The 14,254-nt window shown below is 53.2% G+C and overlaps 2 protein-coding genes across 2 annotated transcripts; both read right to left on the bottom strand.

Annotated features, from left to right (window-relative positions):
• Positions 1 to 505: 505 nt before the first annotated feature.
• SIAH2 (siah E3 ubiquitin protein ligase 2) lies at positions 506 to 2,012 on the bottom strand. The gene is made up of 2 exons (XM_069024307.1): positions 1,592 to 2,012; positions 506 to 1,064 (listed from the first exon to the last, which is right to left on the bottom strand). The coding sequence occupies exons 1-2, from the start codon at positions 1,970 to 1,972 to the stop codon at positions 507 to 509; spliced, it is 939 nt and encodes a 312-aa protein (XP_068880408.1). The 5' UTR covers positions 1,973 to 2,012; the 3' UTR covers position 506.
• A 3,349-nt stretch (positions 2,013 to 5,361) lies between these two features.
• Positions 5,362 to 12,897, bottom strand: MINDY4B (MINDY family member 4B). Its single transcript, XM_069023876.1, is given in 12 exon segments — positions 5,362 to 5,504; positions 6,897 to 7,154; positions 7,156 to 7,330; positions 7,660 to 7,729; positions 7,882 to 7,952; positions 8,481 to 8,546; positions 8,937 to 9,102; positions 9,359 to 9,450; positions 10,947 to 11,066; positions 11,796 to 11,933; positions 12,496 to 12,541; positions 12,794 to 12,897. Coding segments are annotated over 12 exon segments (1,449 nt in total).
• Between the last annotated feature and the right edge of the window lie 1,357 nt (positions 12,898 to 14,254).

The following is a 14,254-nucleotide window of genomic DNA, read 5'->3' as shown; positions in this document are numbered from 1 at the left end:
CCCTGGCAGTGTCCAAGGCCAGGCTGGATGGGACTTGGAGCAACCTGGGATAGTGGAAGGTGTCCCTGCCCATGGCAGGAGGATTGGAACAGATAATAGTCTCTTCCAACCCAAACCCTCCTGTGATACTAAAGCCTTTTATTAAAGCTCACCAGTGGCAGAGGGAGTCTGTACTGCTGCTGAAAGGGCTTTTAGGTGTGCTCCAAACAGGAGCCTCTTAAGCCACGTATCTAATGGAAGCACTCTTTACATAAAATATAATTAAATTATAAAAGGTAACTGTGTGTGTAATCTTCCTAAGGCACCCAAGAATTTTAAAAGACCTTGTCCCACTCATGTTACTTACAGCACACTCTTGTTCCTCTTCTGCCCAAAGTTACAACTGTTGGCTAGTCAGAAACCTTAGCATAGAAGATGACATAGTTGAACAGCATAAAAAAGGGGAACCGAAACCAAACCCTGGTGAAGCACTAAATCCAGACAGCTCGAGTCTCGCCAGCGATGCGTCACGGGCAACACATAGAAATTGTCACGTTAATGCCGAGGTTTCCATTGTCAGCAAAAAGGTGTGCAGTAGCTGTATCAAAAACGAGGCAGTTGCTGTTGCGGATGGCCACGGACACGCCGTCGTGGATGGAGCAGGGAGATGCCTCCCAGGTCAGCCGGTGGCAGCTGCCATGCAGCTCCAGTCTGTACTGAAAGTTCTCTGCCTGCTTACGGGTGCCAATGAGCAGCACGGTGGCAAAAAACTGCTGGTGACCTTCACACTTCTCCTGCTTCTTCAGCACCAGCATGAAGTGGTGACCAAAGCATGACTGCATCATCACCCAGTCCACTGCCCCTGGCAGGTTAATGTCTGTGGCAAGGAAAATGATGTCTTCTCCCTGAAGGGTGGTAATGCTTTTGTGGGCATGCATGAGGTGGGACATCACGGCTTCCAAGGATCCCTCCCAGTCACAGGAGGTACCAGGGCACGGGCAGGAGTAGGGACGGTACTCACAGATGGCTTCATGTTTTGGCTTTTCTGTGTGGTGGAGTGTCAGGGAGCAGCCTGTTGTGGCATACTGGAAAGAGACCAAACACAAGCCATCAGGAAAGGCACCAGCACTAGTATTCGCTGCTCCCACCCGTCAACTGGAAGCACTGGTGAGCAACCAGAGCTCTCGTGCTCATTGCAAATTTTACATTACTTGGATGTAGCCCTGGATTCAAGCTGAGCTTTACTTAGTTTTTGTTTCCACTTAAAATGGATTCTTCTTGTCTTTTGTGGTTGTTTTTTCCTAAGGCAAGCACTTAGATAAAATGGGTTGTATGGCTGAGTTGTAGTTAGATCTGCTGTTGCAGTTAGATCTGATCCGTCCAGATCAGCTGGAGAGGTCCTGGCTTGGATTTTCCTTTTCTTTAAAAAGAACAGAGGATTCTAGTTTCAACAGCTGGGGTGGTGGGTGGGTGTCCTCTGCAGGGGGATCGGGGGGGGTGGTCTGGGGATATAGATGTGGGGGTGATGGGTGGGGATTTTCCGCAGGGGAACAGGAATGGGGGGATGGTCGGGGTGGCCCGCCCGTCCCCCTGCCCAGCCCCTCATCCTTACCTTGCACGGGAAGAGGACAGCTGAGGCCACCTTCTCCATGGCCAGGTTCCTGATGTTGGGGGTGAGGGAGCCCCGGCAGGTGGGACAGAGGCTCAGCTGCTGCCGGCATTGCTTGCACACCAGGTGCCCGGCCTGGCACTGGAGGATGGGCGGCAGGACATAGTCGAAGCAGATGGGGCACTCGAAGAGCGAGGTCAGCTCCTGCTGCTGCTGCTGCTGCTGCTGCTGCTGCTGCTGGGGGGGAGGAAGAGGAGGAGGAGGGGGAGGCGGCGGAGAAGCCCCGCCGGTCCCTGGCAGGACGGCGGCAGGGGACGGGGAGTGCTGCTGCTGCTTTCCGCAGGGCTTGCTAGGGCCGGGGCCGGCGGAGGACGGGCGGCTCATCGCGCCTCGCCACCGCCGCCACCATCGGGCCGCGCTGGGGAGGAGGATGAGGAGGAGGAGGAGGAGGAGGATGGATGGGGCGGTGCTGGGCGAGCGGCGGCTGCGCGCGGCCCCCGCCCCGCTCCCGGCGTGCCCCGCGCGGGGCCGCCTCACCGGGACCTCCCGCCCTGCGCGGCGGCACCGTGCCCTCCGCGCCCTACGGCCTGCCCTCGGCGGGACTGTGCCCCTCACCGTGCCCTCCGCGCCCTACGGCCTGCCCTCGGGGGGACTGTGCCCCTCACCGTGCCCTCCGCGCCCTACGGCCTGCCCTCGGCGGGACTGTGCCCCTCACCGTGCCCTCCGCGCCCTACCGCCTGCCCTCGGCGGGACTGTGCCCCTCACCGTGCCCTCCGCGCCCTACCGCCTGCCCTCGGCGGGACTGTGCCCCTCACCGTGCCCTCCGCGCCCTACGGCCTGCCCTCGGCGGGACTGTGCCCCTCACCGTGCCCTCCGCGCCCTACCGCCTGCCCTCGGCGGGACTGTGCCCGCTCACTGAGACCTCCCGCCCAGTAAAATATGTTTTGGTCTGATTTAAAATGTTTTGTAGAATGAGGTGCTTTTTTAGCTCTGATTTTGCACTTGGGGACCAATCATGGGAAGAAGTTGGGCTGGTTTCATTCCCCAGATAAAAGAAAGCTTGGGTGAAAAAACCTGATAGTTTAAACATCTGTTTCAGTAACACTGGAGAAGTGAATCACAAAACAATAAAACACAATCGTTTAGGTTGGAAAATAAAATCATTGAGTCAAACCATCAACACAGCACTGCCAAGGCCACCACTGACTGACAGCTGTCAACACCACATCTCCATGTCTGTTAAATCCCTCCACGAATCACAGAATCACAGGGTGGTTTGGGTCAAAGGGGCCCTTAAAACCTATCTTGTTCCACCCCCTGCCATGGGCAAGGACATCTTCCATAGATCAGGTTGCTACAAGCCCCATCCAACCCGGCCTTGAACATTTCCAATGTTATTTTCCCCAGAGTTCTCCCTGCAATTTGGCTCCAAGACTTCTTGTCTGTGAACGAGTAATACTTTGGTCTGAAATACCCACACAGAGAATTTTTAACCAAAGCGGTGTTACCTGTGACCAGGTCCTTGCAGGAGAGGGGCCTCGTTGCCAGGGGCTCTGGTACTTGCTTTCTCCATGAGGTTGACTAATGCACGGTGCTCAAATACAGCATAAGTTTAACTATGTGTGTCTGGAATTGTGTGCATTCTTGGCTGTGTAGCCCCTGATCCTGCACAAAATATTACAGGGAATGACAGCACCGCTGAGCATCAGTGGGATGTGTGGGGGCATTGAAAGGTTTGTCTTTTGCAAAGAATTTCCAGAGTAGAAGTGAAAGCATGTAGCTGTTGTCATGAGGACAGCACCTCCTGAGGTGCCAGAGCTTGGGGAGTTTTCAGAGAAATTTGACTAACACCCAGACTATGTCTTTTTTGCTGCTTATTCCTAACACATTGCTAAGCATGATGTGACCTGGAAGGAATGAGCAAGGCCTGAGTTCTGATGGAGGAAAATGAGCAGCTGAAATATAGCCCCCATGGCAAGAAGGTTATAAAAGGATGTGAACATGTGGGGGCAGCGGGATGGAAGCCCAAGGGAGGCAGTGAGGTCGTGTGCTCCCGCAGCCAGTGTGGCCAGGTTTAGCTGTGTCCCGTGTATTGGGTCTGGCTGGGGTGAAGTTCACAGCCCTCACAGTGCTTGGCTTTGCATTGGTAGCTGGACGGGTGTTGATAACAGAGCAGTGTTTTGGCTACTGCCGAGCAGTGCTGTCCCTCTGACATTCCTCCCCCATCCAAGGGGATGGGAGTGGGCAAGATCCTGGCAGGGGATGCAACCAGGCCAGCTGACCCAAATTAGCCAAAGGGATATTCCATACCATGTGACATCATCTCAGATATAAAAACTAAGGGAGAGAGGAGGAAAAGGGGCATTCATCATTCTTCAGTGTTTGCCTCCTGGAGAAACCACTGTGCATGCTGAAACCCTGCTTCCCAGGAAGTGTCCCAAACATTGCTGCTGATGGGAAGTAGAGATTGACTTTTCCCTTTGCTTATGTGCACACAGACTCTCACTTCTTTCTTTCTTCCACTGTAATAAAACTGCCTTATCTCACCCGCTGCTTATTCTACATCTTATTCTCTCCCCTGTTCCACTGGAAAAGGTAGTGATAGAGCATCTTAGTGGGCATCTGGCAGCCAGATAGCCCGGTTCCTTTTTCTGCCTTTTGCAATCATACTGGGTTTGTGAGGGGATGGGGAGCAGGGGACAGGGTGGGACATGGGGGTCTGGAGGCTATGGCGTTGCTGAAGGGATGGTGGCCCTGCTGCTGACACTCCATTCCCCAGCCTGTGCTGGTGGCCATAGTCGCCAGTTCTCTCATGGCAGGGTGATGGGCTGGTGCATCCCCCGCAGCGCTGGGGCCCCTCTCCCGGTGTCACTGAAGCTGTGGGTGCCCAGGGACTGCAGCACTGAGCCACAGCTCTGCGGTGGGGAAGCCATGTGCTCAGGGGTGCCCTGACTTGACAAGAAACTGAAGATGGGGGCAGTGGCAGGTGCAGACCCCACGTCAGCTGTTACCAGTATCTCCTCACCCTGGCCCAGCATAATCTCAGGCTGGATGTCACCACTTATTTTTATTTTTTGTAAAATTCAGTAAATATGAACCAAGTTTCTGGACCACTTGCAGCAGGTTTATTAATCTCAGTTGTTATTAGCAACACACTAAGGGTGTGACTTAGAGGTCGTTTTGGAGTAATGATAATCAAACAGGAAGTGGACAGTGGTTTCTGTGAGCTCGAAGCAATGTGCCCTGCCCGTGCTTGCCAGGCTAATGCAGGGTGCCAGGATTTGGCAATGGCAGTAAAATCACTGAATCACAGAACCCCAGAAAGGTTTGCGTTAGAAAAGCCCTCTAAGACCCAACAAATCCAACCATTACCCTGGCACTGCCAAGGCCACCACTAAACCACTGTTGCCGAATGCCACATCTGCACAGCTTTTAAATTCCTGCAGGGATGGGGACTCCACCACTGCCATAGGCAGCCTGTGCCAGGGCTGGACTCTTTCCTTTTCCTGCCAGCTGTCATGGCAAGTCGGAGAACCTGCATCCTACCACCTGGAAAAGGTGTGCAGTGGGGCAGGTTTGCTAGTCACTGTTCCTCCAGTGCACTCTTTTGCGGTGGGTGTGATGCCTTATGGACAGGGTGTCCCTTCAATGCACCGAAGGCTGTTTGATTGGGGAGAGAGATTTTGGCCTACAAACTGCAGTGACCAGTGGAGTTGGTATTGTGTGGGAGATGCCAGTACCCTTCAGGAGCAGGGGTCCATCCTTCTCACTCCTTAGAAGAAGGAGTCTGTCCCATTCCAGCTGACAGTTGCACCTGCCCACTTGGTCCTGATTGCCATCTCCAGGGCTGGATGCCCCTTCCGTGGGCTGCAGGGGTCTTCTCTTTGAGCCTCCTCCCAGTGATGCGAATGAGTGTCTGAAGAGGAAATGAAAAATTAATGTCTAAAAAAATATCTTAAAAACCCAACCCCACTCAAAAAGGTTTCAGTGAAGGTTAAAAGCAGAAGCTTCTGCAGTTATATTGGTGTAGATGTGCTGCCGTTCTGCCCCAGGGAGCTGGGTGAGTGCAGGCAGGGCCTCCCAGGCTGAGGACTGGCCCTGCACCATGGCCCCCCCCGGGAAATTCCGGTGCTCTAAATGCAGCTCTGGGCTCCTTGCATGGTGTGTTTGCATATTGCTTTTCTGAGCAGTTGCTCAGATAGTATCTGTGGCCACACCAGGTATCATGACGGTTGATCTTGAATCACTCTGCTTCCCCGCAGATTTACCCTTAATTTCAAGGTTCTGACTTCACTTTAAGTGCTGCAGTGAAAAGAGAGCAAGGAAGGAGGCACCGGGTGAAGAAGGCAAGTGATGCACAGAGGCAGAGAAACAAGAACCTTGCACCCCAAGCACAAAACCTGGTTCACAAGGCAAGTGTTGCCACAGGAGCAGTTTATCCCTCCTGGGGGGATGTGAAACTTGGTGGGGAACCAGAGGGCCATGGTGGCACCTGGTGCTGAGCAGGAAGACAGACTTCAGCCTCAGTCAGCCAGGCAGGTGGCCCCTGCTGTGCCTAGCCTCACTGCATTGGTGTGCAGGTTTTGTCTGGGGTAGAATTCATTGTCTTCTCAGTGTCTGGTATGGAGCTATGTTTTGGATTTGTGCTGAGCACAGGTGATAATATAGAGATGATTTTGTTATTGCTGAGCAGTGCTTATACAGAGCCAAGGTCTTTTCTGTTCCTCCTACTGCCACACTGGTGAGGAAGTTGGGAGTGCATGGGAGTCTGGGAGAAGACACAGCCAGGACAGGGGTCCCAAAATGATCAAAGGGATATTCCAGACCGTATGACATCATGCTCAGTATATAAAGTGGGGAGAAGAGAAAGGAGGGGGACTTTTGAGTATGGTGTTTGTCTTCCCAGGTCACTGTTGTGTCTGATGGGGCCCTGCTCTCCTGGAGGTGGCTGAAGACCTGCCTGCCTGTGGGAAGCAGTGAATGAATTCTTTGTTTTCCTTTGCTTGTGTGTGTGGCTTTTGCTTTTCCTATTAAGCTGTCTTTATCTCAACCCACAAGTTCTTTAGCTTCTACCCTTCCAATTCTCTCCCTGATCCTACTGGTGGGGGAGTGAGTGAGCAGCTGCACGGGGCTTGAGGACTGGATGGAGTAAAACCATGGCAGCTGGAGAGAAGGTTATAAATTTTGTATTAATAATGAAACAGTCCTGCTTCCTGGTGTGTTTAAAGTTTGTATTGAGTATTTAACACAGGAATGACAGTTGTCTGTGATGCCCATACCTCAGTCCCTGGTAAGCCTGGGTCCGTACCTATCGTCAGGTGGGCTGTTTGGGTCTGCTCCTGCTGCCCACTGTAGAAGTACAGGTGGAAAATTCTCTCGGATTTCCAGTCGGAGAGCAGCCGGCTGTCGGTGCCGAAGAGCACGCTGTGCCTGCCCGAGACACTGCACAGCCACACGGGCAGCCGAGGCGTCCGCAGCCCGGGGCTCACCTGGGCACGGGGACCCTTGCCAGGAACCTGGGCTGTGCCAAGCCCAGGGGCCTGCCGTAGGTCTCGCTGTCCATGGCGCTGCCCCTGCACTCACCTGCCGCTCCACCGGCGCCCGCTCCCAGCGCAGGAAGCCCACGGTGCCTCGCTGCCACGGGGCCTCGCCATCCCCATCGCCGGTGCCGGACTCCAGCTCCTGGCTGCCACAGAGCTCCCGCGGGCTTGCTCGTCCTGTCAGGAGCAGGCTGAGCACGGCCTGCGGGGAAACAGCCCACAGTCACACCATGGGGACACACAGCAAACACCCTCTGCAGGTGATGTCCTGCTCCCAGCTCTGTCATGTCTGTCACAAGTAGGGGAATGCCAGGCTGCCAGTGGCTTTTTAAAAATTATTGTTACTATCATCATCATCACCATCATCATCATCTGTTTTTTAAGTGCACATTCATGAATAAGATTGCAAAATATTTTTTTATGACCTTATGCTTCTTTTTTTTTTGAATTAATTAACAAGTGATAATTTTTTCCTAAAACAGATGTGGGAATAATAAAACCAGAAAGATTGAGACATGTAACTGATCCTACCTCTGTACAGGTGATGTTTCCAGAACTGATGTTCAACAGAGGAGCTGTGTCACCCAAATCCTCTTGGACCCTTTATGGCCAAGCACAGATCATCAGAGCAGCACTGGGCCCTTGCCAGAGGCAACACTTTACCTCCCTGCCTGACCAACGGGAATGGGAGGAAAACACCATTTCAGAAGATGTAGCCAAACTACAGGAAAATGTTTAAAAAGTGAAATATACCTTTCAAGTGTCCTAGAGAAAAGTAAACTGTATAAAAATAGGATCACTCCATGGCTTCCTTCACCTTTGAACTGAAAGAAGAAATAAGGGATCACAGGGAGGAATTATGGCCAATAAATAATATTTAATCAAAACAGTTCCTCTGCTTCAATACAGCCTTAGGTGAGTGTGTTGAGTTAGATGAGTAAGGTGTTATTCCAGGAAGATTTTGTAACTGACTTTGTTGAATAGGATCAGGTAAAAAAACAAAGAAGAAACTTCCAGTTATTGGCTGAATGGGTTTTGTACAATTTTTCCCATATTTTTGCTGAGGCTGCAAGGAATCACACCTTTGAATGATGTACAAAATGTTGCCCTGTTTCCCCAGTGTTTGTGGGCTGAGAGAGATGGAATAATGGGTAAAGTCACAGGGATTTACGTGGGAGCAGGATCCCTTCCCACTGGAAATCCTGGAAGTGATCCATGAACTATCTGTACATTAACTGTGTGAATGTCTTGATGATGATGACACTGTTGTGTCCAAAATGCCCAATTTGAATGGGAAATAAGATGTAATTTAGCCAGAAAATAACTTGGATAAAGCAGTTATCCCCACTTACACAGTGTATGTGATCACAGATGAACCCCTGAGCAGCAGCTTTCTCCGAGAACTCAAACAGCTGGATCTGTTGGGCATGAGCACCAGGAGGGTGGTGTAAAGGAGATGTGAATTATACCAAAAAGCTGAGCTTTTGAATCCTATGGTTCCATTAGTCAAGTGAAAGAACAATGCAAGGGTTTGCTCTGCCCCTTCCCCAGCCATGGGCTCTGGCTCTATGCAGGGGTTCAGCAGAGCAGCTTTGTGTTGACAGGGTTCTCCTTTTGGCAGGAGAAGGAAGATGGGCCTTTGGCGAAGGGGAGGTAGATGTATCATGGGCTGTACCAAGACCTGGGTCTGGGATCATCACTGTTTGTGGTGCAATGTAAGTGAGGGAGAAGGTGTAGGAGATTCTATGTTTCAGGCCAAAGATATCTTTAAGGAAAATCCCGTTGGCAGAAGACGGTTCCATACTCACTCTCTCTGTGAAGCTGTTGGCTCTGTAGCCTTCACGTGGCATCATGGTGATAGGGGCAGTGATGAGGCAGACGACAGCTCTGCCACCTCCTCCCGCTGCCCACAGGATCTCTGCCAGAGCCATGGCCAGTGCCTGCCCCTGCTCCCACTGCCCGACCCGGCACAGCCTGTGCCAGGGAGAAACCAGGGGCTGTGACCGTGACACCAGGGAGGTGGGAGGCACATGCCACTGTCCCGAAATCAGAGGATTTGGTGGGAAGAAGCCTTGTCTGGGCATCAGCCAAGGCTTCTTCCCCAGTGCATATCCCCACCTGTAGCTGCACACCTGAACCTGGATCTGGTTTGCCTGAACCCAGAGGCTGGCGCTGACCAAGCAATGCATGGAAATAATTTTCATGTGTCCCATGAGGCCCAGCAACTTACCTTTCCAGGTGAGTACATTCTGTCTCTCTTGTGAAGAGTAGGTATGAGATGATGTGTGCTTGTACAGCCACCAGAATGGCTCTTGTTCCTCCCTAGGAACAGAAAAACAACCCCTGCTGTCTGAGGAGTCTGAACAAGCACATGTCACTCCCAGCAGACCCCGGCCAGTGGGACAACAAGCAGCCCTTATGGAGAAGAAGGTGCAGGATAGCCCTGTCTATGTGCTGGGGGCAGCAGGGATCCCGTGGGTGGGTGCCCTCCCTCCCTTCCTCCATTGCATCAGTCCATCCCAGGGAATAGCCCCCAGCTCCAGGTGCCATGTGTGCTTAGAAGCCCCATGGTTTGTTTTTTGTCCCCTCCAGCCTCGCAGCAAAAGGACAGAGGTCCTGAGGCAGCCCAGGGCTGATGTGAGGCTATGCATGGGAGTGCCTGTGCCTGCTCCCCGCCATGCTGACACACACATCAGGGCTGTGGTCCCTCCGTAGGCACAGAGCTTTGGAATGCAGAGAGTGGCACCCATGGTTGTACTCAGCGTTTCAGCCTCCGACAAGTTTAGGGGATTTACAATTTGAGTGTTTATCTTGGCCTTCTGCTTTTTTGGGTGTAGTGTTTTGATGGTAAATAAGGAAGAAGAAAACCTCCCTCTCAGAAAATGAGTCTAGGTGGCTTGACTTGTTGGATGTCTAAGTGGGGCAGGAAGAATGAATTAAGTCTAATTCTCAGAAAAGAAACAGTCTTTTTGCAATATGCTGCATCTCTCCTGAGCCCTCCCTGGGAGCATCTCACACCAGGGTATCACAGTCCATGCCCACAGCCATCTACTGGCTCTGAGCCATCCGTCCCACTGCAGCTTCTGGCCAGCAGCTCCCATGCAAGGACAGCTGTGGAGGGGCTGCAGCTGGCACCCTGGAAGCCTTCCCGGTGGGGAAAGCTGAGCCCGGCAGGTGGGCAGAGTGCATGGTGCAGGAGTGCAAGGTGCAGGTGTGCGGGATGCAGGTGTGTGGGGTGCAGGTGTGCGGGGTGCAGGTGTGCGGGGTGCAGGAGTGCAAGGTGCAGGTGTGCGGGGTGCAGGTGTGCAAGGTGCAGGTGTGCACGGTGCAGGTGTGCGGGGTGCAGGTGTGTGGGATGCAGGTGTGCGGGATGCAGGTGTGTGGGGTGCAGGTGTGCGGGGTGCAGGTGTGTGGGGTGCAGGTGTGTGGGGTGCAGGTGTGCACGGTGCAGGTGTGCGGGGTGCAGGTGTGCGGGATGCAGGTGTGCAGGATGCAGGTGTGTGGGGTGCAGGTGTGCGGGGTGCAGGTGTGCGGGGTGCAGGTGTGCATGGTGCAGGTGTGCGGGGTGCAGGTGTGCGGGGTGCAGGTGTGTGGAGTGCAGGTGTGTGGAGTGCAGGTGTGCACGGTGCAGGTGTGTGGGGTGCAGGTGTGCGGGGTGCAGGTGTGTGGAGTGCAGGTGTGCACGGTGCAGGTGTGTGGGGTGCAGGTGTGTGGGGTGCAGGTGTGTGTGCCGCTGAGGGCCCCCGCACTGGCTGCCAGCTCCCACAAGTGTCTGAGACACCAAGCAGCTGGTGCCAGTTGCTGTGTGTGACTTTTACCTTTCCTGCCTCCAGCGCATAGGCCAGATCGGAGTGTGGCGGGCGGAACCTGAAGTGCGCTGCTGCCCACTCGCAGCTAAAGAGGGGGGTCATGTTTCTGAACAGCAGCTTCTGCAGCCTCTGCGGAGGAGAAGGAGGCAGAGGGGCCAGGTCAGATCTCTCATCCCAGCGTGAAGGGTCCGTAACGTCAGGGGGTTTCGGGGTGCAGGTGCAGTGCGTGTGCCCACAGCCAGAGCAGAGTCAAGCTATCTGCCTAGAGCCATGCCTCACAGCTTCACAGCAAAGATGATGTTTTGAGCTCAATGCAGGCACTTCACTCAGCACTCAGCCACTCTGGTGAAGCTTGGTTGTTGTGTGTAGTAACTTATATTTGGGTACAGTGCACATTTTGGGGAAGATTGCACTGGGGCCCCATCCTGCCATTGCCCGTAGAACTGCCAAGTTGCTGGGCAACAGCACCTGGCAGCAGTGCTTTTGGGGCCAGGCACCCAACAGGAGCTGAAATCCTTCACTGATTGTGTTAAAGGCCCTTTCCAAGCCAAACAATTCTATGATTCCATGATCCTGCCTCCAGTCCTGAGGCTTTTTGTCAGGGAAGCCCCAAAGTGCAGAGAAACGTTGCCTGTTGTCGTTTGCTGGTTCTCCCCTGAGAATTATCGCTTACCACCTTTAAGGCTGCATTCCAGCCATGTTTATTAAGAGTCTCCTAAATAATCCATCCCCATTCCACACCCTGTTCAGCTGACAGCAGGCTGAAGCCTGCAGTCAAAACACCGGGAAAGGCTCCCCAGTCTCTTTCCCTTCAGGAGATTCAGTTACAGCTCATACTTAATTCAGCAGGCAGCTCACCATTGCCGTGTCCAGGGAGATGGGGCAGCCACCCACACCCTGAGGGAGCAGGAGGGGCTGGGGGATGGTGGAGGGTGGCTGCGACCCTGCGGACTCCCCGGCTCCGGGTGGTCCATTGCCAGCACTGCTCCGTCCTTGCTGCAGGGAGAGGAGCAGACAGTGCATCGCCCCAGGGCTGCTGCCTCCACGCACCGAATGTTCCCCCCAATGTTCCCAGGGTGCGCACAGCACCTGGCTGTAGGCTGACAGGGGCGTGGGGGGCACGTGCTGCCCTGGAACAGGGGTGCCCTTGACTTCCAGCTGTGTTCAGACATTCCCAACACATCCCTACGAGCTAATGACTGGAGCAGGTAATAGTGCTGTGTTTGAATTACAGGGAACACCCTTCCGTGTCTCCCAACTTAAGGGCGCAGCAGATTTTCCAAATACTTACATTTTGGAGATCTTAGTTTGTCTTCCTCTTTCATGTATTCTAAAACTCACTGTGAAAACCATTAGTTTTTGACAGAAAGGTAAATCAAGTGTTGGACTGGTCTGCCCCTTTGATTTCAAAATATATGAAGAAAACATCTGTTTCTCAAAGGAGCAGCATGAGAAATTAATCTCCATAGATACCTGGGCTGCAGGTATGGATGTGTGACCTCCTCAGTGTGCCAACCAAGGACAGCCCAAAACTCACTAGACAAACAGAAAATGTTACCTTTGGAAAAGGAGTTGCCTGATGAGTTGTGCTGTTGACTTCCAAGCTGAAAATGTAAAATAAAGTACAAATTGAAACACCCATCAGAGGTATGGCTAGCATGTGGAGAAACCGGAGTCCAACCAGAAGAGAACCCCAGAACAAAGGAAGAGTAAGAAATGTAGCATTTATATTTTTACTGAGTACATGAAGACCTTTTGTCATTGCCACATGTTTTGTAATAAAACATAACTAAAAATTACATTAAATAACCACCTGGAATTAAAACTGTGTTAAAGAAGCAGAATAAAAATCTTACCCATGGAAACTAAAGATTTCTCTCCATTTGGTCAGATCAGAGATTCTGCTGGTGATCTCCTCCAGCTCTGTAGGCGCAGCGTGCTCAGTCCCCCGGTCACCCATCGCAGCCGCCGCGCTCCCTTCGGGCGATGCTCCGAGTGATGCTCTGGACACCGGAGCTGCGGGGGGAGCAGCTCCCTGACCCGCGCTGCTGAGAGGCACCGACCTTCCTGCCCGTCCCCGGGGCTTGCGCGCAGCCCCCCGTCACATCGCGACTGAACTGTCGGGAGAGCCCGTCCCAGCCCGCGCTGCCCCGCTCGCTGCGCCGGCAGCATCAATGTTTAATGCCAGAAGAGCGGAGTGGGGATGACGGCAGCGGTGACTGCTGGGGGCGGGGGGCTGCGGGGGTGGCTGCGGGTGGCGGGAGTGCGGGGCAGGAGCAGGGACATTTTCCAGCATTGAGCAGGAACGAGGGTGTTTCCCAAAGTGGGGCAGGAGCGGGGGCATTTTCATGGATCAAAGGAGGTCCAGGGTCCGTGCTGAGGCTCCCCCGGGGTCTTTTCTGGGGTACCCTCAGGGTCCGTGCTGGGGCTCCCTCATGGTTTGCACTGGGCAGACAATACCTGCTCTTTCAGCCGGTCAAACCCACAAACACTGCGTGAGACAAACATTGTCTTAATTTTATTTTGCTGGTAAGAAGTTGTTGCTTGCCTCAGGAACAGCTGGGCTGATGCTCCGATGCAGGGTGGGATGTGGGGGTAGTCGAGCCAGGCTTTGGGCACAGTGACCCCTGTGAGGACACTCAGACCCCAGGTTGGGGCTGCTCTTTTCTGCACAGCAAAGGAATGGGTTTGCATTTGCTGTGTAGTAAACAATACCATGAGATGCAATACAAATTATGTTTTAAGAACATACATTAACATTAGGAAGAATATGTTTGTAGATGAAGAAGAAAATGATGAAAAAAGTTGGGAGTTGTACTGATTTGCAGAAGCCCTTCCAACACTGTTAAAATCTGGGGAGATGCAGGGGCAGAGCTGCCTTGGGAAAGGATACAGCTGACAAACCTTTACAATAACCCAGCAGTATATTGCCTTTCACAGTAAAAGTATGAAAAATCGCATCGAAGTCAATAAGGCCTCGTGGGCTGGTAGATCCTGAAGCACAGAGGGCTCTGGTATCTGGGTCTGACCTGTACTCGGGGACCGAGTGGATGCTGGGTGGAATTGCTCCTCACCTCCAGCTGGGTGCAGCCCTTGCAGATAAATGGGGCAGGGGTTCTCTACCCATGTTTGTTCTGAGGGCTGTTTCTGTGTCCTGTGAGGAGCGCCTCATCTCCAAGGCAGCCAGGTAACCCCACAGAGGTAGTGTTTGGTGGTACGAGGCTCTGCCTGTCCGTAGCTGGGCTGGCTCTGCCTGGGGCAGCATCTGTTGCTTTCGCTGACTTGGGGATGTTTAGGGGGGTGAGGGCTGATGCGTC

This window comes from Aphelocoma coerulescens, chromosome 9, assembly GCF_041296385.1.
Source record: "Aphelocoma coerulescens isolate FSJ_1873_10779 chromosome 9, UR_Acoe_1.0, whole genome shotgun sequence".
NCBI classification, from domain to species: domain Eukaryota; kingdom Metazoa; phylum Chordata; class Aves; order Passeriformes; family Corvidae; genus Aphelocoma; species Aphelocoma coerulescens.
Note: the sequence above shows the minus strand (reverse complement) of the source record. Positions and strands in the feature narration are given on the sequence as shown.

What these genes read in the sequence shown, in the direction of transcription:
- SIAH2 (XM_069024307.1), bottom strand. Translation starts at nt 1,972, where the DNA reads ATGAGCCGCCCGTCCTCCGCCGGCCCCGGCCCTAGCAAGCCCTGCGGA. An exon ending in CTGTCCTCTTCCCGTGCAAG is followed by an intron (nt 1,065 to 1,591) that starts GTAAGGATGAGG and finishes GTCTCTTTCCAG; the next exon opens with TATGCCACAACAGGCTGCTC.